This window comes from Anguilla rostrata, chromosome 3 (assembly GCF_018555375.3).
Source record: "Anguilla rostrata isolate EN2019 chromosome 3, ASM1855537v3, whole genome shotgun sequence".
Classification (NCBI taxonomy): Eukaryota; Metazoa; Chordata; class Actinopteri; order Anguilliformes; family Anguillidae; genus Anguilla; species Anguilla rostrata.
Window position 1 is genome coordinate 58,129,225 of NC_057935.1, and position 22,636 is coordinate 58,151,860.

Below are 22,636 nucleotides of genomic sequence, written 5' to 3' on the forward strand. Positions count from 1 at the left end.
ACGTGGGACTGAACCTGTGCGGTCAGCTCTGTTCAGGCATGGCCTCCCTCCCCTCTGAATATTACATGGCTCTCCCTATGACCTCCTACGCCTCCCTCTCGCCACCGAGCTCTTTCCTCTGTGTTCCATTGTGGCTCCTCCCCCACTGAAGCACCTGGTGCGCATGGAGATTACCAGGATAATGCTCTCACAGCTTAGCCACAAGCTGAAAACAGCCGTGCGTGCGTTTAAATCATCTGTGTGTGTCTGTGTGTGTGTGTATGTGTGTGTCTGTGTCTGTGTGTGTGTGTGTGTATCTGTCTGTGTGTGTGTGTGTGTCATAGTGTGTGCAGACAAAAACTACCAGTATACAACAAGAACAACAGTATACTACAATTTGTAGAGGGCATTGATTTTGTGCGTCAGAACATAGCATGAGTGTGCTATTTATTATTACCATTGGTTGTTATGATTGCTAGCTGCTGGCACTCTGGACTTTGCCATGCTTGGGTTGTGTTTCATAATGTCTGTACACGATATCCTGTCTGTCCTCTGCGGTACTCTGTGTCTGTGTCAGTTAGCTTGTGCCTGGGAAAGCAGAAAAAAAAGCATTGTGACATCAGACTGGAGCTCCACCAATCGTGAGCTACATTGGTAACAGAAAATAGAATACCAATACACTTCATAGTGCCCTGTTTAGGAGATCGGCCATTTTGTAGGGTGTCCGAATTTGCAGTGTCAAATGATGATTCGTGGATATTTTCTGGCTGTGCTTGCTCATCCCCTGTGTGTATTAGCAGGCAGTAGTGAACACCAATGTCCATTCACCTGGTTCTATTGGTTGTTACCAATGTACTCTGTGATTGGTTCAGCTTCTCTCAGTGTTCAACATGTCAGGAGATGCCAGGACTGACTTATCCCTGTTTTATCAACCCGGGCATTTGCAGTACTGCCTCTGTCTGTCTCTGCAGTAGTCTGTCTGTCTGTCTGCCTGCCTGACTGCCTTTGTCTGTCTCTGCAGTAATCTGTCTGTCTCTGTCTGTCTGTCTGTGCAGTAATCTCTGTCTGTCTGTCTGTCTGTGCAGTAATCTGTCTGTATCTCTGTCTGTCTGTGCAGTAATCTGTCTGTCTCTCTGTCTGTCTGTCTGCCTGCCTGACTGCCTTTCTGTCTGTCTGTCTGTCTCTCTGTCTGTCTGTGCAGTAATCTCTGTCTGTCTCTCTGTCTGTCTGCCTGCCTGACTGCCTTTCTGTCTGTGCAGTAATCTCTGTCTGTCTGTCTGTGCAGTAATCTGTCTGTCTGTCTCTCTGTCTGTCTGTCTGTCTGTCTCTGCAGTAATCTCTGTCTGTCTGTTGCTGCAGTACTCTCTGTCTGTCTCTGTCTGTCTGTGCAGTAATCTGTCTGTCTCTGTCTGTTGTGCAGTAATCTGTCTGTCTCTCTGTCTGTCTGTCTGTCTGTGCAGTAATCTGTCTGTCTGTCTGTCTGTCTGTTGCTGCAGTAATCTGTCTGTCTCTCTGTCTGTCTGTCTGTCTGTGCAGTAATCTGTCTGTCTGTCTGTCTGCCTGTGCAGTAATCTGTCTGTCTCTCTGTCTGTCTGTCTCTGCAGTACTCTCTCTGTAACGAGCCCCTGATAGAACTCTCGAACCCGGGAGCCAGCGGCTCCATCTTCTACGTCACTAAAGACGACGAGTTCATCATCAAGACGGTGATGCACAAGGAGGCGGAGTTCCTGCAGAAACTACTGCCTGGGTACTACATGGTGAGAGCCTCCTCCACTCCCCCTCTCTCTCTCCCTCCTCTCTCTCTCTCCCTCACTCTCTCCTTCCTCAGCTCGCTCTCTCTCGCTCTCTCTGCCTCCCTCTCTCCTTCCACCACTTCCTCTCTCTCTCCCTCCCTCTCTCTCTCTCTCTCCCTCCTCCACTCCCTCTCTTTCACTCTCTCTGTCTCTGCATAAAGAGAAAAGATAACCGATTTATGTTGCAACTGGAGCTTTGGGTCCCTCTCCTGGGGTTGCTATTAATGCTTTTTTTGAGAAGATAAAATCTTATAATTGGAGATAATTTGTTAAAATATTATTTCTTTTCCTATTCTCTGTCTTGTGCTTTCTTTATAAAATAACTGTCATGGTTTCATGATCTCTTTCTCCCTCCTTCCTTCCTTCCTCTCTCTCTCCTGCCTCCCTCTCTTTCTCCTCTCTCTCCCTCTGTCCTCCTCCCTCCCTCTCTTCCTCTCTCTCCCTCCTCTCTCTCTCTCTCTCTCCTCCCAGCTCCGGTTCCCTCCCTTCCTCCCCTCCCTCCTCCCTCCTCTCCTCCCTCCTCCCCCCTCAGATCTGAACTGAACCCCGCGCCACCTGCTGCCGTTCCTCGGGCCTTACTCGGCAGTACGGGCGGGACAGAACATCCGCATGGGGGTATGACAACGTCTGCTCGGCCGTGCGTGCATGCACCTGAAATACGACCTGAAGGGCTCCACCTGCAAGCGCCGCGCCTCGCGCAAGGAGCGCGAGAAGGCCCGGCCCACCTTCAAGGACCTGGACTTCATGCAGGACCTGCCCGACGGCCTCCTGCTGGACACCGACATGTACTGCGCCTGTCAAGCACGCTGCCAGAGGCCTGCCTGGTGAGCGCCGGCGGATGCTAACAGCCGAGCCGCAGCGCTGCATTGCCAGCTAAATGAAAAGCCTGCCCTGGCTAAGTAGCAAGCCAGAATTGTAAACAGCCGTAGCCGCAGCGCTAATGTAGCATTTAGCCATGCTGAATATGTGAACATAGCCATAGCCGCAGTGCTAATGTAGCATTTAGCCATACTGAGGATGTGAACACAGCCATAGCCGCAGTGCTAATGTAGCATTTAGCCATACTGAGGATACAAACACAGCCGTAGCCACAGTGCTAATGTAGCATTTATCCATACTGAATATGTGAACATAGCCATAGCCGCAGTGCAGAGACATAGCCAATCATAAGCCGGCACCTGGGTGACACGATGACCCAAATCAGGAAAGGTCCGGCAGATTGTTAGGAGGCCACACGCCCAATCGAGGATCATCTTGTGGCTGTGCCTCCAAGCATTGGCTGTGCCAGATGCTTCTGATTGGCTGTGCCTCCCAGATGCCGGCTTCTGATTGGGCTGTGTCTCCCAGGTGCTGGAGAGCTTTAAGATCATGGACTACAGCCTGCTGCTGGGGGTGCACAACCTGGACCAGGCCGAGCGGGAGCAGCAGGGGGAGGGGCCTCGGGGCCCTGGCGGGGAGCGGAGGGGCGTGGCTCAGCGGGCGCTGTACTCCACCGCCATGGAGTCCATACAGGGCGGGGCCACCTGCGGGGACTCGGTCGACATGGACGACACGTCAGTCCCGCACACACACACGCGCACGCACCGCTCACACACGCATGTGCGCACAGATACACGCGTGCACATGTGCAGATGTATTAAACACACGCATGTATAACAAACGGATATACATATACGCACATGCAGAGGTGTACACATGCACGCATGGATAAAAACACACACCCAGATATATAAATGTGTATAATATGTATTGTTTGTGTGTATGTGTGTGTATATGCGTACATATACGTAGTCTATATAAAATGCGCACACAAACAGAGTCTTAGTTGCCCGTGGGTATGTGTGTTTGAGTGTGTGAGTGAAAGTTGTGTGTGGCCTGCGATGGATTGGCAACCTGTCCAGAGTGTATTCCTGCCTCTAGCCCGATGCATGCTGGGATAGGCTCCAGATTCCTAATGACCCTGACCATGAATAAGTGGGTTAGATAATGGATGGATGCATGGATGGACACACAGAGACTAGAATGTGCAGGTTTAGTTTTACAGGCCGTATGGTTTCATGTGTGTGCATGTGTGTGTGTATGCGTGTGTGTGTGTGTGTGTGTGTGTGTGTGTGTGTGTGTGCGCGCGTCTGGTGCTGCTCTCTTTGCAGGGTTGGTGGAATCCCAGCTGCAAACGGGAAAGGGGAACGAGTCCTGCTGTACGTTGGGATCATCGACATCCTGCAGTCCTACAGGTGTGTGTGTGTGTGTGTGTGTGAATATCTGTTAGAGGTCTGTGCAGGTGCCTCATAAATATACTAATGCAGTGTGTCGCACATAATTTCTTGAATGCGTCTGTATCTTTAAAGTTTATTTCTTCCTTTGCAGACTGATCAAGAAGTTGGAACATACATGGAAGGCTCTTGTCCATGATGGAGTGAGTGAAATCCTGTATACCTCTTTTACAACGTTAGAGGCAGGCTAATACTCAGGAACTGTAACTACACGCTGTACATTACAGGTGCACTGACATTCTCAAGGCTGAATAATAATCATAATAATAATAATAATAATAATAATAATACTTGTGTGTGTGTTTCTGCAGGACACAGTCTCTGTGCACAGGCCCAGTTTCTATGCAGAGCGCTTTATGAAGTTCATGAGCACCACAGTCTTCAGGAAGAGCACATGTGAGTATTCCCATCCCCCCCACCCCCCCGTGCCATACGCACAGCAGGCCCCACAGGTGGACCAGTATAACCCTGCTTTAAAGACACCTGTTATAATGTTGCCACGGTGATGATAGTTGCCTTGTTGGCGTGTTCGGGGGGGGAGGAGCTGAGTGCGGCCATGGGCTGAAGGAACCTGTTCCCTCTTCCCTTCCCTCCCTCTCTCCCTCTCTCCTTCCCTGCTTCCCTCCCTCCAGCCTTGAGAACCTCTCCCTCCAAGAGGGGTCGAGGGCTGGGGGCCCTGCCCAAAACCGCTGGTCCCGGGGAGGCCTACGAGCCGGGCCAGACCCCCTCGGAGGACGAGGAGGACCCCTTCGACCCGCGCGGGGCCCGCGGCTTCCCCCTGCTGGAGGACGAGGGTACTCCCGTCATAACCACGCCCCTTTCACAGCATAACCACACCTCCTTCACTGCATAACCACACCCCTTACACATCATAACCACACCCCTTTCACCGCATAACCACACCCCTTACACATCATAACCACACCCCTTTCACCGCATAACCACACCCCTTACACATCATAACCACGCCCCTTTCACAGCATAACCACACCCCTTTCACATCACCACACCTCCTTCACATCATAACCACACCCCTTTCACCGCATAACCACACCCCTTTCACATAGTAACCACACTCTCAGATATTCTCACATATGAGGATTTCCCAGGTATCCAGAAATGCCAGGGATAGAATGCACAGCTACGGATGCAAACTCTGTGTTCTCTCTCTCTCTCTCCCCCCCTCTTTCTCTTCTTCTCTCTCTCTCTCCCTCTCTCCTTCTCTCTCTCTCTCTCCCTCTCCCTTTCTTTCTCTCTCAGGTCGGCCAGACCTCCTCCCCTGCACGCCTCCTTCCTTTGAGGAGGCCACCACAGCCTCCATCACCACCACGCTCTCCTCCACCACCTCCCTCTCCATCGCAGAGCGCTCGCCCTCAGATACACCTGAGTACCCCCGCTACAGGTACACACACCTGTACACACCTATATACACACACACATGCACACACACCCACACACACCCACACGCACATACACACACATACGCACACACACGCCTGCACACATACACACGCACACACACATAAGCACACGACGCACGTGCACACACACACACACCACACACACCACACACCTAAAGTTGGTGCGACATCCCGACGCACACCAGCCCAGTCCTGACAGAGCGCGCACTGAGACATAACCATACGACAATGACTGCTCAAGCACTGGCCTAGGAACACGAAAAAACACCTGCCGCCCACACGGTCACACGCACATGCACAGCGCACACACACACACACACACACACACATACGCACACACACACCTATACACATACACATGCGCACACACATGCACACACACACGCACACATGCACACACACACATACGCACAAACACGCCTGCACACATACACACGCACACACACCTGCACATACACACGCACACACACACACACACACACACACACACACACACGCACACACACACACACACACACACACACACACACACACACACACACACACACACCCTGAGAGTTTGGGTGCTGATCAGTGTCTCTGTTCTCCCTGTAGGAGGCACACCCAGCCCTCAGGCCAGGAGAGAAGGTAAGGTCCCGTGGAGCAGAGCTGTCTGTCAGCTTGAGTGACAGTAACCATGACGACAATGACTCTGCTCAATGACTCTGGTGCCTTACTGTGAGACATCGGTGAGAAAAGAAACGACCTCTGCCTGCCCCACCTTTGTGTCTACAGCCGCACGCCCGAGGCCGCCACCCCCTCCGGCTCCTCGGCCCCGCCCCAGCCACGCCCCACGGCGAGGGCGGAGCCTGATGCGGTCAGCCAGCGGTCAGAGTGCACCAGCCACGGTTCCCTGGAGGAAGAGGACGTGCCAATCACAGACATCTACTTTGTAAGCCCCGCCCCTTTTTGTCCCCCACTGTGTGAATGCAGGAAGGACGAGGACAGGCCATTCCAGCCCAACTAGGCTGGTTATTTACCTGCAAACAGGGTACATTACCCTACAATGCACTGCAGAGGGCGACAGAGGTTTGAAACGTCTGTACTCCACCGTCCTCTGTGCTCTTTATTATCAAATCAAATTTATATTGCAGTGGGTCCCTGGAACTCTGTGGGGCTCTGAGGTGGGGCCCTGGGGTGGGGCTCTGAGGTAGAGCCCTGGGGTGGGTCCCTGGGGTTGGACTCTGGGGTGGGGCTCTAAGGTGGGGCCTTGGGGTGGGTCCCTGGGGTGGGGCTCTGAGGTGGGGCCCTAGGGTGGGTCCCTGGGGTGGGACCCTGGGGTGGTCTGGGGCTCTGGGGTGGGGCCCTGGGTGGTCCTGGGGTGGGGCCCTGGGGTGGGTCCCTGAGGTGGGCTCTGGGGTGGGGCCCTGGGGTGGGCTCTGGGGTGGGCCCTGGGGTGGGGCCCTGGGGTGGGGCTCTGGGGTGGACCTGGTGGTGGCCCTGGGTGGGCCTGGGGTGGGGCTCTGAGGTTGGGCCTGGGGTGGGCCCTGGGGTGGGACTCTGGGGTGGGACTCTGGGGTGGGGTTCTGGGGTGGGGTTCTGGGGGCGCGGGTGAGAGGTGTCGCCCCTCTGCCATCTCTTCACTCATCCCCCTGCTCGTGTGTACTTTCCACCTTCAATTCCACCCTTGGGTGTTTTTTCTCTTCCTCCCTCAGTTTTAATGTATATTTTTTTTACTGTTTTTTTTTTTTGTTTGTTTCCATCTTCTCATCTCATTCATTTTTCTAATCATCAGTTATGCTTGCTGTCTCATTTCATCTCTCTTTCCCTCCATACATCCCTCCCTCTCACTCTCCGTCTCCTCTCTTCCTCTCTCCCCCTCTCAATCGCCATCCCTGACAACCTCCCTCTTGTTCTCCCCCTCTCGCTCTGTCACTCCCTTCCTTTATTTCTCTCTCACTCCCTCTTGCTTTCCATCCCCCCATTTCTTTCTCTCTCTCTCCCTCCCGTGCTCTCTCTCCCTCCCTCTCTCTGGGTGTGGTACTAGTTTGCGGAGGGGAGATACTGGGTTTACTCTCCGGTTCTGCAGCGCCGCAAGCTGAACTCCAGCTCCAGCAGCATCGTAAGTGCAGCACACCGACTGTGACTGACCAACTTTGACTGACTGACTGTGACTGACCGAATATGACTGACCAACTGTGACTGACCGACTATGACTGACCAACTGTGACTGACCGACTATGACTGACTGACCAACTGTGACTGACCGAATATGACTGACTGACTGTGACTGACTGACTATGACTGACCGACTGTGACTGACCGACTGTGACTGACTGACTATGACTGACCGACTGTGACTGACCGACTGTGACTGACTGACTGTGACTGACCAACTGTGACTGACCGAATATGACTGACCAACTGTGACTGACCGACTATGACTGACTGACCAACGTGACTGACCAATATGACTGACCGACTTGACTGACTGACTATGACTGACCGACTGTGACCTGACGAGTGACTGACTGACTATGACTGACCGACTGTGACTGACTGACTGTGACTGACTGACTGTGACTGACCGACTGTGACTGACTGACTGACTATGACTGACCGATCCTGACCAACTGTGACTGACTGACTGACTCTGAGTGGCCAAATCCAATTGAAACTGACTGACCGACACTAACCAACGGTCTGACAGACCAACGCTGACCGACTCTCTCTGACTAACTGACTCTCATTTTCTCTGAGTGGTCAACTCTAACTGAGACTGACTGCTTGACTGAGAGACTCATTTTGACTGACACACACTGACTGAGCTTCTCTGCGGCTGACTGGGACTGAGTGGCTTTGACTGTCTGTGGCTGAATGACAGTGACTCAGCGCTGTTGTGCGGTAGAAGTTTGTCATTAGCTCTTCGGTCATCCCTCCCTCCCTCCCTCCCTCTCTCTCTCGCTCTCTCGCTCTCTGTGCTCCTGTGTTAACCTTCCCTTCCATTTGCTGCCTTTGTGTCTTACTGGGGGTCATAGTTACCCCCCCCAGATTAGATATCCCAAACACCCCCAAAACCCTCCTGTCTTCCAGAAGTCCTCATCTCATAGCACAGGGAAAGAGTGTAATTAAATCTGTACTGTCTTTAGAATTTAAAAAAATGGAGGTTTTAAATATTAGAGGTTTTTTTGTATGTCTTTGATTGGATACAGGATATAATTTTCCATCCTTACATTTCTCTTGCCTCCCCCCTCTCTCTCTCTCTCTCTCTCTCTCTGTTTTTCTGTCTCTCCCTCCTTCTCTTCTTCTGACCTGCCCTTGCCTCTCCCTGTGCCTGGCCCTTTGCTCTTGCGCTGTCTCTTTTTCCTCTCTTTGGCGCCCTCTGGTGGACTGGCTGCACCACAGCATCCTCCAGAGGACAGAAGCTGGGTGTACTCTCCCCTGCACTATGGCTCAGAGTCTGTGTGGGACGCTGAAAGCGAGACTGTAAGTGTCAACAACCCGCCCACAAAAGCCTCCGAATATGTGGAGTATGCCCTCAAACAAACTCTCCAGGACACTTCAACCCTGACCCCTGACCCCTGACCCCAATTTAAATGGATCTCTCTCTCCCCCTCTTCAGCTATTGCTGTGCTGTGTTCCTCTTGCTTTTTTTAAACATAACTGCTAAAAATGGTGTTCAGGTATTATTTTATTATTCTCTCAAATTTTATGTTTGTGAAACCTAGCTCTGTGTGTGTGCGAGAGAGAGAGAGAGAGAGTGTCACTCTCAGTCATAGAATTTGTAATGATGCAGTTAGACCAGAATGTTAATGCAACTATCATTCTGTTTCTCTTGTTCCCTCTATCAAACGCTATTCCTCCCTTCTTTCCCTTCCACCTCTCTCTCTCTCTCTCTCTCTCTCTCTCTCTCTCTCGGCAGTGAGTCCATGGCAGCGGTGGTGAAGCGAGTGAATGGCAGTTCCCATGGTGCTTTGGGGCAGTGGAGTTTGTGCAGACAGGGCCAGCATTCTGTGCTGTGAAGGGATCCACACCCAGACCTGTGGGAGGGGGAGGGGGAATGGGAGGGGTGGGGAGAAAGGGAACAGAAAAGGAAGAAAAAGACTGAAATAACCTGGGTGTGAAACCCAGAGTCTAAACGTCACATTCCCACTGTAGAGTATTATTAGCATCCACCGGAGTCTATCAGGGAGCTGTAGATCTGACTCCTCCCCCTCCTCGACTAAACCCTCCCCCTCCACAACGGACTCCTCCCCATGCTCCTCCCCTTTGAGGGGACTGGGTAGGTACTCCCATAATGCACCTCTCCCTTACTCCATTCCAGTTCAGTCCTGAGAACCACTTTGTGGAATCAGTATCACATCAATGCATACCTATTTGTTACTTCTTTTTTCTTTTTTAATCCTTGTGCACTTTTGTGATCCAGATGTAATTCTTTGGGTTTTTTTTGTATTCATCATCTCAAAATATAAAAAGGCATGACAGGGTTTTTTTTTTCTTTTGTTTTCTGTTTAAAGTTCTGTGATTTATTTTCTAGGGTAGTGCGTCTGCATGGTCCTGATCTCCTCTTGCCGTTCTCAGGGCTAACTTCCTCATATCCAAACATCAAACACGCGTGATGAACGATGAGAGAGGGAGAAAGAGAGCAAGGAAGAGAGAGAATACAAAGAAAGATGGATAAGGTTGAGGAAGGCATATCCTTGCCCAAATTGTTTTTTTAATCTGCATTGTGCTAAATATCTCAGATACCCACAGGCTACTTGTTATCTCTTCCAATCATCACTAGCTCCTTCCTGTAGTACAGTGTGTAGCCTGTAGGGTGTAAAACAGTCACTGGCTCTTCTGTAGTACTGTGTGGTCTGTAGGGTGTAAAATAGTCCCCGGCTCTCCTGTAGTACAGTGTGTGCCATGTTGGGTGTAAAATAGGTACTGGCTCTCCTGAAGTACTGTGTGTGTGCCATGTAGGGTGTAAAATAGGTACTGGCTCTCCTGTAGTACAGTGTGGCCTGTAGGGTGTAAAATAGTCACTGGCTCTCCTGTAGTACAGTGTGTGACCTGTAGGGTGTGCAATAGTCACTGACTCCCCTGTAGTACAGTGTGGCCTGTAGGGTGTAAAATAGTCACTGGCTCTCCTGTAGTACAGTGTGGCCTGTAGGATGTAAAATAGTCACTGGCTCTCCTGTAGTACAGTGTGGCCTGTAGGATGTAAAATAGTCACTGGCTCTCCTGTAGTGCAGTGTGGCCTGTAGGGTGTGAAAGAGTCACTGGTTTACAGGGTTTTGCACATTCTTCCCTCCCACATCACTGCAGTGCAGAGTGGGATCATGAAAGTTACTATATACACTACATGGTGAAAGTATGTGGACACCTGACATCCAACATCTCATCCAAAATTATGGGCATTAATATGGAGTTGGTCCACCCTTTGCTGCTATAACAAGGTCTACTCGTCTGGGAAGGCTTCATACTAGATGTTGGAGCATTTCTGCAGGGATTTGCTTCCATTCAGCCAGGAGAGCATTAGTGAGATCGGGCACTGATTGGGAGATTAGGCCTGGCTCACAGCTGGCTTTCCAGTCGATCCCTAAAGTGTTGGATTGGGTTGAGGTTAGCTCTCTGTGCAGGCCAGGCAAGTTCTTCCACACCGTTCTCTACAAAACCCATTTCTGTATGGGCCGCGCTGTGTGCCTGGGGGCATTGTCCAGATACTCTTGGTCATGTAGTGTGCGTCTATCATCGTTGGAAATCACCCCTGAGATTCCCTTAAAACAGAGCGAGTTGATCGAAGAAGTGTTCAACGGAACTTCTTTCTGAAAAAGGCTTTGATGAATTGAATAAGGCTCCCGTTAAGTACATTTTGTTCACCTGTGTAAGTTAAGTAATTTTCACACATAGTGGATGTAACTGCTGGTGTGCAATAATGTCTGTTTATATTTCATTTTTGTGTTTATCTTTTTTTTTAATAAACATTTTTGGTGTGAAAATTAGGGCTGAGTACAACAGTACAGAAGAAAAATGAAAGGATCCAGATTTTCCTTCTCTTTGTTATAATACCAATGATTTGGACTGTTCTCTCTGCTCTACAGATATGTTGACATGTTTCATTTTCAAAAAGAGCAGATATTGTGTAATATACTGTTGGTACTGTCATTGGTAGCATGATGTTTAGTGACCAGTCATAGCTTTGCCATTATCAACAACAGCAAGTCATTAAAATAGCGATGTACTTATAATGCATAGCAACTTTTTTTTTTTTTTTGATCGCCTTATTTTGAAAATTAAAACCATTGTTAGACTTTCCATTGTAGTGAACATATATATCAATGAGTTTTGCTTCAGCAGTTGGTATGTTTCTATGGCATACGTGTACATAAATCTATATTTTCCATTCTGGAGATTTTTTTTATTTATTTTTTGTGACTACTTGCAAAATCTCGATTTACTATCTGCAGAGAATGCACTGTACTATATATTATATCAAAGTTATGGCATTTAGTTCCTTTCAGTCAGTGAAAATCAGAGCTGTTTCTTGGGAAAAGGAGATGGGTATCTATTGTTCGTCCACTGGTTGTGTGTGATTTATCAAGGAATATATGTAAGTATTGCATTATATGTTTAAACAATGTTCATAGAAAAATATAAGAATCAGCTCTGATTGATACTGTTTTATTTATTTGTTCTTTATTTCTATTAATTTGTAATTAAAATCCTTTCTGATATCACGTATCTGGGTCCTAAAGAAGTAAAGTCATTGTATGAAACTACAAGGAGTTTTATAGAATATAGGTCCATAAACCATGATTATAATCTTAGAAATCAGCTGCATTCTCTCATTATGCTAGGGCAAAGAAATGAAACATTCACTTGTGTTGCTAATGAACACTGATAAACAGAACCATGACCTGAAAATGATAATAAACATAAACTGAATTATAAATGTTTGGGCGTTCTTTATTTAAGGTGTAGGCCAGTGGTAACCAGCCCTGTTCCTGGAGATCCATCATCCTGTGGGTTTTCATTTCAACCCTGTTTTGGTGCACCGGATTCTACAAATGAGCAGCTCAGCTATATCTCGGGCTGTTGAATGAGGTGTGTTTTGTTAGGGTTGGAGTGAAAACCTACAGGAACAGGGTTGGTCACCACTGGTGTTTACAGAGGAAAAGACAGATCTTTCTGCTTGTTTCTGTATTTTAAAAGAAAGAAGAAGGACTGGGGAAAAGGAAAAACCTTAACATTCATAATTAACTGTCATCTAAAAAAAAACAGCCGTTGTTTAATTAATACCCCATTGGAAGTAAGGGAATACGGGTGTGTTATAAATTTTGCTACCCTTTAGCGATGTATGCGGCTTTTTCGTTACGTGCATGCTCCGTGGATTTTGCGGACAAAATTGCCGATATTTTGCCGCTGTCATAAAAAAGTCGTAGTACTTATATAAATAAAAGTTCTACAACTATATGAATCAATATTTGTTTGAAGTATTGATGACAAAGTTATAATTTACAGTTATTAAATTATAACACCACGAGCAAGTATGTTTGTAGATGCTGCTTTTTGGTTTAATTTTAAAAGAAAGACCACCTCGTATCTCTTGTTATCTCTAAACACTAATTGCTTTTAGAATTAATTCGATTCTACTCCATTAAAAATTCCCATCCCTTTTTTTCTCTCACCTTCTGTTATTATTTTAACGTCACGCCCCTTCACTTAACAGTCACGTACCCATTGGTGTTTAAAGGGAACACGATTCGTCAGTGTCGGTCTCACTCATAGGTCTCTCGCGTAAAGAGTAGGCTACTGTAATTGGTCGGGAGAACTGTCACTCATGTCATCTGGCTGTGACCGAGGCCGTTTGGTTCCTGGCCGGTTGGAAGGGAGGTTTTATACCAGGTTTACAGGAATAAAACCAACTTGAGCCTGTGAGGTGTGTTCTTAAAAAATGGGAACAAGAGATGATGAATACGATTACCTTTTCAAAGGTGAGAGAACCACTTTCTGCAGACTTTATCATGCTGTTTGTTTAGCCGGTTGCTTGTTCACTACGTTGCTAGCCATGTAGCTAAGAGGGTAGCTAGCCAGCCATCCAATCCAAACTACCAGGGAGAGCTGTATGTGCTAACTGTGGATTACGCTAGCTGGTTTAGCCTAGGTAGCCAATATATATTAACGTAAACTGGGCTGCAACGGGACGTTTAGCATTCATCGGGTTGTTTTTCTGACTGCTCATAGATTTTGGGGTGTGTGCGGAAGTGCTGGCCGTTATTCTTGTTTTTAATTGGACATGACAGGTGTGTAATTGTGAGGTGTAGACAAACGTTGAGAGGGGTACCTTGTGACTTAAGTAGAATGCAGATGTTCAGTTCCGTTTAGTTTGGTAGCATCACATAGCAAGCAAAACAGTACGTACATGCATGTCTATGCAAATTGTAGCTAGATGCATTAGCCATGAGTGCAAACGTATAGCGTAGCAAAATGTATAGTACATGGACTAGTTATCTTACATTTTTATTTTCTCATTGGGTAGCTGCACGTCATGTTAACTAGCTCGCTACATAGAACAGTTGGAATTAACGCAATTTAACTGGTCTAACTAGTTAGCGTTCGCTACAGCTAGCTTATTTTGTGGGCATCAGCTAACAACATGGCTAGCTAATTTACTCGTTAGCTCAGTACCTTCGCTTATTAAAGTTTAACGTTAGTAACTAACTATTGATGGGCTGGTAAATTGGCTAGCACTAGCACACTGTACATAATTTTCCCACTGTGAAATCAGTTTAGCTATGTAATGTATAATAATTTACAATTCACCCACTTTCAATCCAGTTATGGAAGCGAATTATTTTACATCCGATGGGATTTTGCAGAAGTGATGTCAACTGCAATTCAAGTCGCTCTTCCGCGTGTTTTGGTCAGTAAATGTGTTACTACATGTTTTGCGGTAAATATTTAATAATTTAATTACCTACATTGTCATCATCAGGCGAGTGACACATTATTGCTTAATGATGAGTAGGTGTGTTTTTAATGCTACGTTATTGTTTCCAAAACAACGAGGGAGGATATGCTCGTGTGTGCGTGGGTGTCAGGGCCAAAAACCAAGGGCAGGGTCTGATAAGAAGGGAGATAAGTGTGTAATTATGACCTCATCCACTGTAGAATGTATGAATTGCACAACACGCTTATCAGACTCGCGGGACCAGTAACAAACAGTGTTTTAATGTGGCAGGCAGTTACAGTCCCATTAAAAAGTATCTGACCCCTTCCTGATTTATTCTATTATTGCATTCTTTTTGTCACATGAATCCTCCCTGATCTTTAGACAAATTGTAATACAGAAATGAATGTTCTTACGGGTCTGGGAGTCAGTTGTCATTGTGGTTATTTCTGTTGGGAACCCTGAAAAGCGCCAAACTCTGTGCTGTGTAGGAATAGGGAACGCGACCCTGCCAAGGCGTAGCTTGGCGGGTTGGCACACCTGCCATCCCAGCATTAGACGAAGGGAACCTGAGTAAAGGGGAAATATTTTAACATTTTAAGTTATTTAATTTATTGAATGAAAATAGTTATCAAGCACCCATATCACTCATGTGAAAAAGTAATTGCCCTGATGACACCACCTTTAGCAGCAATAACTAACTAACCAAACGCTTCCAATAATTTGATGGCAGCCTTTCACGTTGATGTGGAGGAATTTTAGCCCACTCTTTGCAGAACTGCTTTAATTCATACAAGTTGGTAGGTATTTGAGCATGAGGTGCTTATTTCAGGTCCTGCCCCAGCATCTCTATTGGGTTAAAGTCAGGACTTTGACTTGGCCACTCCAAAACTTTAATTTCCCCCTCCAGTCTCTTTCTTACTGTGGAGTCATGAATTCTGACCTTAACTGAGGCTATAGAGGCCTGCAGTTCTTTGGATGTTCTTCTGGGATCTTTTGTGACTTCCTGCATGAGTTGTCGCTGTGCCTTTAGAGAGGTATTGCCACTTCATTGAGTGATGAATTTAAGCAAGCTTGGGACCAACAGTTAATGTATATAAAAACATTTACATCGCTTGCTTTATGTTATTTTTTTCTGAAATGCTTTTAAGACTACAATTGTAAAGCCGCTTCTGAAAAAAGCCTAATCTTGACAGCTCAGATTTTAGCAAATTTAGACCCAATTTACAATTTTTCAGTAAGGTATTGTAAAAAATCTTTGTGTGTGTGTGTGTGTGTTTGTTTGTGTGTGTGTGTGTGTTTTAACGGCAGTGGTGCTGATTGGAGACTCTGGCGTGGGGAAGAGTAACCTGCTATCGCGTTTTACGCGAAACGAGTTTAACCTGGAGAGCAAGAGCACCATTGGCGTGGAGTTCGCCACACGCAGCATCCAGGTGGACGGGAAGACCGTAAAGGCCCAGATCTGGGACACAGCGGGACAGGAGCGCTACAGAGCCATCACCTCCGCGTGAGTGAGAGAGACCAGCACCTCAGTGTGAATGAGAGAGAGAGACCAGCACCTCAGCATGAGTGAGAGAGAGACCATCACCGCCGTGTGAGTGAGAGTGAGAGAGAGAGAGAGAGACCAGCACCTCAGCATGAGTGAGAGAGAGACCAGCACCTCAGTGTGAATGAGCGAGAGAGACCAGCACCGCCGTGTGAGTGAGAGAGAGAACATCACTGCCGTGTGAGTGAGTGTGAGAGAGACCAGCACCTCAGCGTGAGTGAGAGAGAGACCAGCACCTCCGCGTGAGTGAGAGAGAGAGAGACCAGCACCTCAGAGTGAGTGAGAGAGAGAGACCAGCACCTCCGCGTGAGTGAGAGAGAGACCATCACCTCCGCGTGAGTGAGAGATCAGTACCTCAGAGTGAGTGAGAGAGAGACCAGCACCTCAGCGTGAGTGAGAGAGAGACCAGCACCTCAGCGTGAGTGAGAGAGAGACCAGCACCTCCGCGTGAGTGAGAGAGATCAGTACCTCAGAGTGAGTGTGAGAGAGACCAGCACCTCAGAGTGAGTGATAGAGAGAGACCAGCACCTCAGAGTGAGTGTGAGAGAGACCAGCCCCTCAGAGTGAGTGTGTGAGAGACCAGCACCTCAGAGTGAGTGAGAGAGACCTCATGGTTGGGTATGTGGGTGTGGTCTTGACCCCGCCCCCTGTGTGTCTCAGGTACTACCGGGGGGCGGTGGGGGCGCTGCTGGTGTATGACATCGCCAAGCACCTGACCTATGAGAACATGGAGCGCTGGCTGAAGGAGCTGCGGGATCACGCCGACAACAACATCGTCATCATGCTGGTGGGCAACAAGAGCGACCTGCGCCACCTGAGGGCAGTGCCCACCGACGAGGCACGCGCCTTCGCAGGTACACAACTATGCCTGGCCCTGTCCAGTGTGTGGCGGGCGGTACCCTGTTCTGGGTGTGTGTGGGGGGGGGGTGGGGGGTGGGGGCGGTACCCTGTTCTGGGTGTGGTCAGCTGATCTTCTCTGCGCTGAGCTCCCTCATCTCTCCCTCTCTCTCTTTCCCCTGCAGAGAAGAACACCCTGTCGTTCATAGAAACGTCAGCCTTGGACTCCACCAATGTAGAGGAGGCTTTCAAAAGCATCCTCACAGGTAGGCCCCACCACAGACTAATTACTCCCTTTCTCTCTCTCTCTCCCTCTCTCTCTCTCTCTCTGAGTTCTGTACAGGTGAGCTGCAGGTGAATGATACGATCCTTCCCTCTCTCCTCAGAGATCTACCGCATCGTGTCACAGAAGCAGATGGCCGACCGCTCGGCGCACGACGAGTCTCCCGGCAACAACGTGGTGGACATCAGCGTTCCCCCAACCACCGACGGCCAGAGGGGCAACAAACTACAGTGCTGTCAGAACCTGTGACCTCTGACCCCTGACCCCATTAGGCACCCGCCCAACCCTCCTCTCTTCTGATTTGTTCCTGTGTTGTGCTGCTGCTGGAACCCAGCCCAAACCCCCCCCCCCCCAACCTCGCCCTTCACCTCCCCTACTCTAATCTCCCCTAAAAATAAAAAAAATCCTTTTTGTAAAAAAAAAAAAGAAAAGTAAAAGAAAAAAATAGCTTAACTGTCATAATGTCTTCTGTCACGAAATTAAAGTTTTCAGTCCCTCTTTTTCGGTCCCCCCTCACCCCATAAACCGATCTCCAGCAGCACAGGGGATCTGCGAAATGCATGAACGCCGAACGCCAACTCGAAGTGCTGTAGCGGGTGTGCAGTTCAATACAACGTCCAGTAGATGGTGCTATTTATATACGCATTATGGTGGCTCTATGAAAAAAACGGGCCATAGAAAGTTATTTCGGTTTTATGTCTGTTAGCCTAATCCTGCGAGTCCGAACAAAACCTCATCTTGTCTATATCAAATAAATCCTCCTCTTAGTGGTAGACAAACATACTGCTGTAACAGACTAACACAGTATTGACAGGGATTTTTTCCCCCTCTCTTTCATAACAACCAGAGATGGGGGGGGGGGGATTCATCACATTCACTCACGCAACAGTATTATGTTGTACTAATATTAATAAAACCAACTTCATAGTACCGATGCTGAGCAGGTTTTCACGGGTTCAGTAAAATGTTTTTAATCGTGATGTAGCTACGATGTGAACTGGTTTGGGTGCCAGGGCTGCGGTTTGCTGGATTAATAGGTGGGGGGGGGGGATACAGCTGTTCTGAACACTGGAAAAAGAGCTAGGTCTTTACAAACAGAAGTGACAGGTTTTTATTTGACATGTGGGCAACGTTTTAACTCCTTATAATGTGAGCCTAGGAGAGGTCAGATGGGGGGAGGGGCGGGGGACTTGGTCTGTACGAACAGAAGTGATAGATTTTCATTTGCTGGTATGGTTACTTTTTTCTAATAGGCTTTGTGTAGAGATAAGATCATTTCCACGTCAAAATAAGGTTTTATAAATAACTACTTATACGTGGTTTTCTGCGTCAGTCATACTTAAGATCAAAATTGATCGTAAGTTCGTTCTATAAACGAGGCTCCTGATCACCGAGGGTTAAATCTTCCAGCTTTCTGAGTGTCTTTAGGCTGGCGATGCAGCTCCCAAAGTTCAAAGCTTCTGGGAATTATATTTGAAATGTAATTTGTTGTGTGTGCGTGTGTGTCTGTCCGTCCCGTGGGTGTGTACAGAAATTGACCCAGATAAGACTTCTCCTAAAATGACTTCACGATCCAGTTCCACCCAGTAGCCCTGGCATCCAGACTGTTTCCTGTACAGCTTCTGGTGATTTATGACAGGCACACGGCATTCAGACACAAACCGCCCCCAAAGTGCAAAACAGCCTACTTAGCCAGACCTGGGAAGAGTCAGAGTCAAAGAGGTCAAAGGTCAAACACCTTGCTTTTGAAACTCACACCCCCCCCCCCCCCCCCACCTAATCACTTCTGTTTTGAGTTATGTTATAATTATAAGTATCACTGACGTAAGGGCCATTCACGAGCGAGGGAGGGCATTGAGGCGACAGGGAGCATAAAGATCAGCGTGCGTGTTGGATATTATAAAGTAAGAGACACACAAGGAACAGCAAACCCACCCAAGCAGGAATGAGCCTGATGATGTATGATGTAATCGATGAATACAGTCACTTCCAAACACCGAATCTAATCTTGACGTCCTTGGGCTTGTGGAACAAAATTCCATCGGTAGGAGTAAGTGACTCACCCGCCAAAATGCCCCCACACAAAACTTACCCCACATACCAAACACTAGTGTCATGTCGCTGTGACATTTTCTGACAGAAAGAATCTTGGAATCCACTGCTGTCCAAGAAGAACTTCAGTCTAAGACAACAAATTTTTTAAGAGTTATTACGGTGGTTTTTTTTTGATATAGGGGAAAAGGGAAAGAGGTGTTTTCAGCTCTATGATCTCATGAAAAGAGGCTGACACATCTTTGTTCAAACAGCAGGTGTTTTAAGTATATGAAAATACACTCCACAAACTAAACTAAACAAAACAAAAAAAACAGTAACAGTGCTCAAGGGTTGACATATAATTCATTTTATTATGTTTCTGTTCATTTTTGTTAACATTTTAAGAGCGTTTAATAAGTCTCTCTCAGTATCTGATACCCCACACTACCCCCCCCCCCCCCCCCCAACTTTTCCCACCCCACCCCACCCCACCCCACCCCATACCCACAAAAACCAAATCTCACATAAAGGCTCTGTCTTACTGTCTTAGGGTGAAGTCAGGGTTTCCTAGCAACGGTGTATGTCTGTCTGTCACTGTTTTGCCCCAAATCGGCATCTCAAAGCCTGGGTCATCGCCTCACGTCATAAGTCTTAAAACTTCTTTAAAAATAAGTATAAAGCCGGAGGAGAGAGAGGGGAAAACCAATAAACCAATATTTTAAAAAAGCCTACCGCGGAAAATAAAATGTTATCGTTGCACCAAAGTGCAAAACGTAATCAGAGATTGGAGGGTGCAATCATTCGGGGGAAAAAAGGAATTAAATTCAAAAACAAATGTTAAAATGTCCTTTTAGCAGAATTAAAAAATGTTTTTTGAACAGATCAAAGCCTCATTCATTTTTGTGGTCATCTGAGACAGTGACAAGAAACGTCATAACAGGTGGGTTCTATATGACTCCCAACTCCAGGTCATCCAAATAATTCCCATTAATTGTTCGCTGACTGCATTCCTTCCCCATGAAACCGTTTCACTGCACTGGAGTACAGCCTGAGTGCCAGACAGTAACAGCACAGCTACCAACTGGACAGGACTGAGTCATCATCAGCAAAGGTGACCAGGGCATGAATGTGTGAACATATGAGAGAGAGAGAAACAGAAGGGAGAGAAATAGGAGGGGGGGGGGCAGTAGGGGGGAGAGAGGGGGGATGGAGAAAGAGAGACCTTGAACAATGACTCAAGTTTCCCAGCAAGGGTGGATAGAGGAGATAAATTTGGAAATAACTGTAAAGAGGAAATTGGCCACTTCCTGCTTCCTCACAACAAAAGATTCAGGGTCAGCTGACCCAGCCCTGATCACATGATCCCTGTCATAGTGTGGGAAAATGGAGCTGAAGGATCACATAAAAAGTGAAAAATCGAGTGTCCTGCCATGAAGATCTGTTCTCTCTGCTCCCCTGTGGAGCCACCAAAAAAATAACATTTAAATAACATTTTAAATTCATACCCACTGATTTCTACTTTTGGACAATCCATTTAATGACTGAATCACTAAACTAACTTTTATTACATAAATCAAAACGTCAAATGATTTGGTTCAAGCCCACAAATCCTTGAACTTACTCATTCTGGAAGGTCAACAATGACAAAAGAAAAAAACTCCTCTTTAAAATTTAAAAACCGAGAGTTCAAATTTACAAACCGAGAATCCCAAACATTTCCGGCAGGGCTGTAAATAGTCATCAAAGTGGTTAATTGGAGGGTTGAAGGAAACGGTACGAATTAGAGGGGGGTACTTATTTCGGCAGTGTCCTCTCTGGGGCTCCGAACCCTCTCATTATTTGGTTTAAACAGGACAGACACCCTTCTCTCTTTTTTAAGAAAACACAAAATCATAATGTCCTTTAAAAAAAAAAAACATCTCAGAACCCACACAAGCTCACTGCATGATAAAACATAACTTAGTCATCGATGCATATTCATACGGTTAAACGAAAGAGCATTTGGACAGTGACACCATCTTTGCTGTTTTGCCTCTGTACTCCAGTATACATTGGATTTAACATAAAACATAATGCATATGAGGCTAAAGTGCAGACCGTCAGCTTCTGTTAGAGGGTATTCACATCCATGTCAGGGTCCGTATACGAATTCCAGCCCTTTTTATACATAGCTCCCCCATTTTAGGGGAGAAAATGTAATTGGACAAATGAATATACTTTGAAATGAAGTATCCGTATTTAGTTAGTACTTGGTTGCAAGTCCCTTGCATTTGAGCAGTGCCTGAAGGCTGTTTTTAAATTTTTTTCGTTTTATTTCAAATTCAAATCCAACGTGCTGCAGTACACAGCCAAAACAACATTGGGTCACTCTCAATACTTCTGCATTTAACCACATATTGTGTGTGCATATATAAATGTATATATATGTATACAGCAAATGTATTGAAAAAGATCACAGATTTTTTTAAAAATAATTTCAGCTACATCATTTAATAAATGAACGTTGATTTGTTCCTTTTACACGAACCATGTTCACAACATCTCTCTCCACAGCCCGTTTGTTTTAGTTTCATATCGACACAGAACTGAACAAAACAATGGTGAAAAAGGACACGGCATTAGAAACATAATAATAATAATAACAATAATAATAATCATAAACAATGACAATTATAATAGTGCTTTAAAAAAAAAAAAATCCCTTCTAAAAATCTGCTTAACGAGGCGAGCTTTGATGCCAGCTCCCATTTTTGACGTCGTTGTGAAAGTGCTATACATGACTCAAAACAACTTTTAAAAATTTATTTTAAAGTCAAAGTGAAAACACGAGGGATTACACACCACTTTGGTAAGGGAGGGGCTTGTTCAAGCTTGTGGTGAATAACACTGGGCTCCCCCCCCCCCCATGCAGGTAGAGCTCCCAGTCCTACCCCCAGTGAGGCCCGTTCTAGAACTCTGGTGATCCCTCAGAACTCTAGAACCCATAAATATAGAATTCTGTCGTAAGTGTCCCTTTAAGGTTGATTGCACTGTAATACATTTTTTTTTGAGTGATTATTCCTTTCCGTTAAATTGCACATACTGTGAAGCCCCTGAGCCCTACTTTGCAAAGACAGCCTGGTCCAAACGGCAGGGACTTTTATTCCACCAGTATCAGTGCAAAACTCTCTGCCGTTTAGCCGAACATTTATGGGAAATACCATCGTACCCTCGAGTGAAGGTACTGAACCTAAATTTGCTTCAGTAAATACTCGGGTGTGTAAACGGATTTCACGGTCAAATAACGAAAAGACGTCAAAAGTGCCGCCAAAATTTCAAAAAGTTCAGAGTAGCATGCTAGCAAAGATTCTCTGTAATAAACAAGACGGTCGGCCGCTTCGCCCCCAATTTGAACGACGGGACATCACAGGCCACACCCCCCTCATGAATATTTATGTTACAAATGGAACAATGTAACAACACTGTGACAAAATGTAACATTCCACGTTCAGGGATTAAGAGACGGTTTCAGTCTCAGTGAGATGAAGTTGGCCATCTGGTTAGTCTAGAGAATCAA

At 46.8% G+C, this 22,636-nt stretch overlaps 1 protein-coding gene and 1 pseudogene across 3 annotated transcripts; both read left to right on the forward strand.

Annotated features, from left to right (window-relative positions):
* LOC135251324 (phosphatidylinositol 4-phosphate 5-kinase type-1 gamma-like) overlaps nucleotides 1-12,382 on the forward strand; it is a 23,607-nt pseudogene extending 11,225 nt beyond the window's left edge.
* Nucleotides 12,383-13,234: 852 nt separating this feature from the next.
* Nucleotides 13,235-17,976, forward strand: LOC135251326 (ras-related protein Rab-11B-like). 3 transcript variants are annotated; one of them, XM_064328662.1, is made up of 5 exons: nucleotides 13,235-13,424; nucleotides 15,692-15,887; nucleotides 16,587-16,780; nucleotides 16,949-17,029; nucleotides 17,150-17,976. In XM_064328662.1, the coding sequence occupies exons 1-5, from the start codon at nucleotides 13,385-13,387 to the stop codon at nucleotides 17,293-17,295; spliced, it is 657 nt and encodes a 218-aa protein (XP_064184732.1). In that variant the 5' UTR covers nucleotides 13,235-13,384; the 3' UTR covers nucleotides 17,296-17,976. The 3 variants fall into 3 exon arrangements, with proteins under 3 accessions (XP_064184732.1, XP_064184733.1, XP_064184731.1); XM_064328663.1 differs by lacking the exon at nucleotides 13,235-13,424 and adding an exon at nucleotides 13,712-13,733; XM_064328661.1 differs by lacking the exon at nucleotides 13,235-13,424 and adding an exon at nucleotides 14,281-14,353.
* Nucleotides 17,977-22,636: the final 4,660 nt, after the last annotated feature.

What these genes read in the sequence shown, in the direction of transcription:
- LOC135251326 (XM_064328661.1), top strand. Translation starts at nt 14,296, where the DNA reads ATGGGATTTTGCAGAAGTGATGTCAACTGCAATTCAAGTCGCTCTTCC. An exon ending in TCGCTCTTCCGCGTGTTTTG is followed by an intron (nt 14,354 to 15,691) that starts GTCAGTAAATGT and finishes TTTTAACGGCAG; the next exon opens with TGGTGCTGATTGGAGACTCT. An exon ending in CGAGGCACGCGCCTTCGCAG is followed by an intron (nt 16,781 to 16,948) that starts GTACACAACTAT and finishes TTTCCCCTGCAG; the next exon opens with AGAAGAACACCCTGTCGTTC.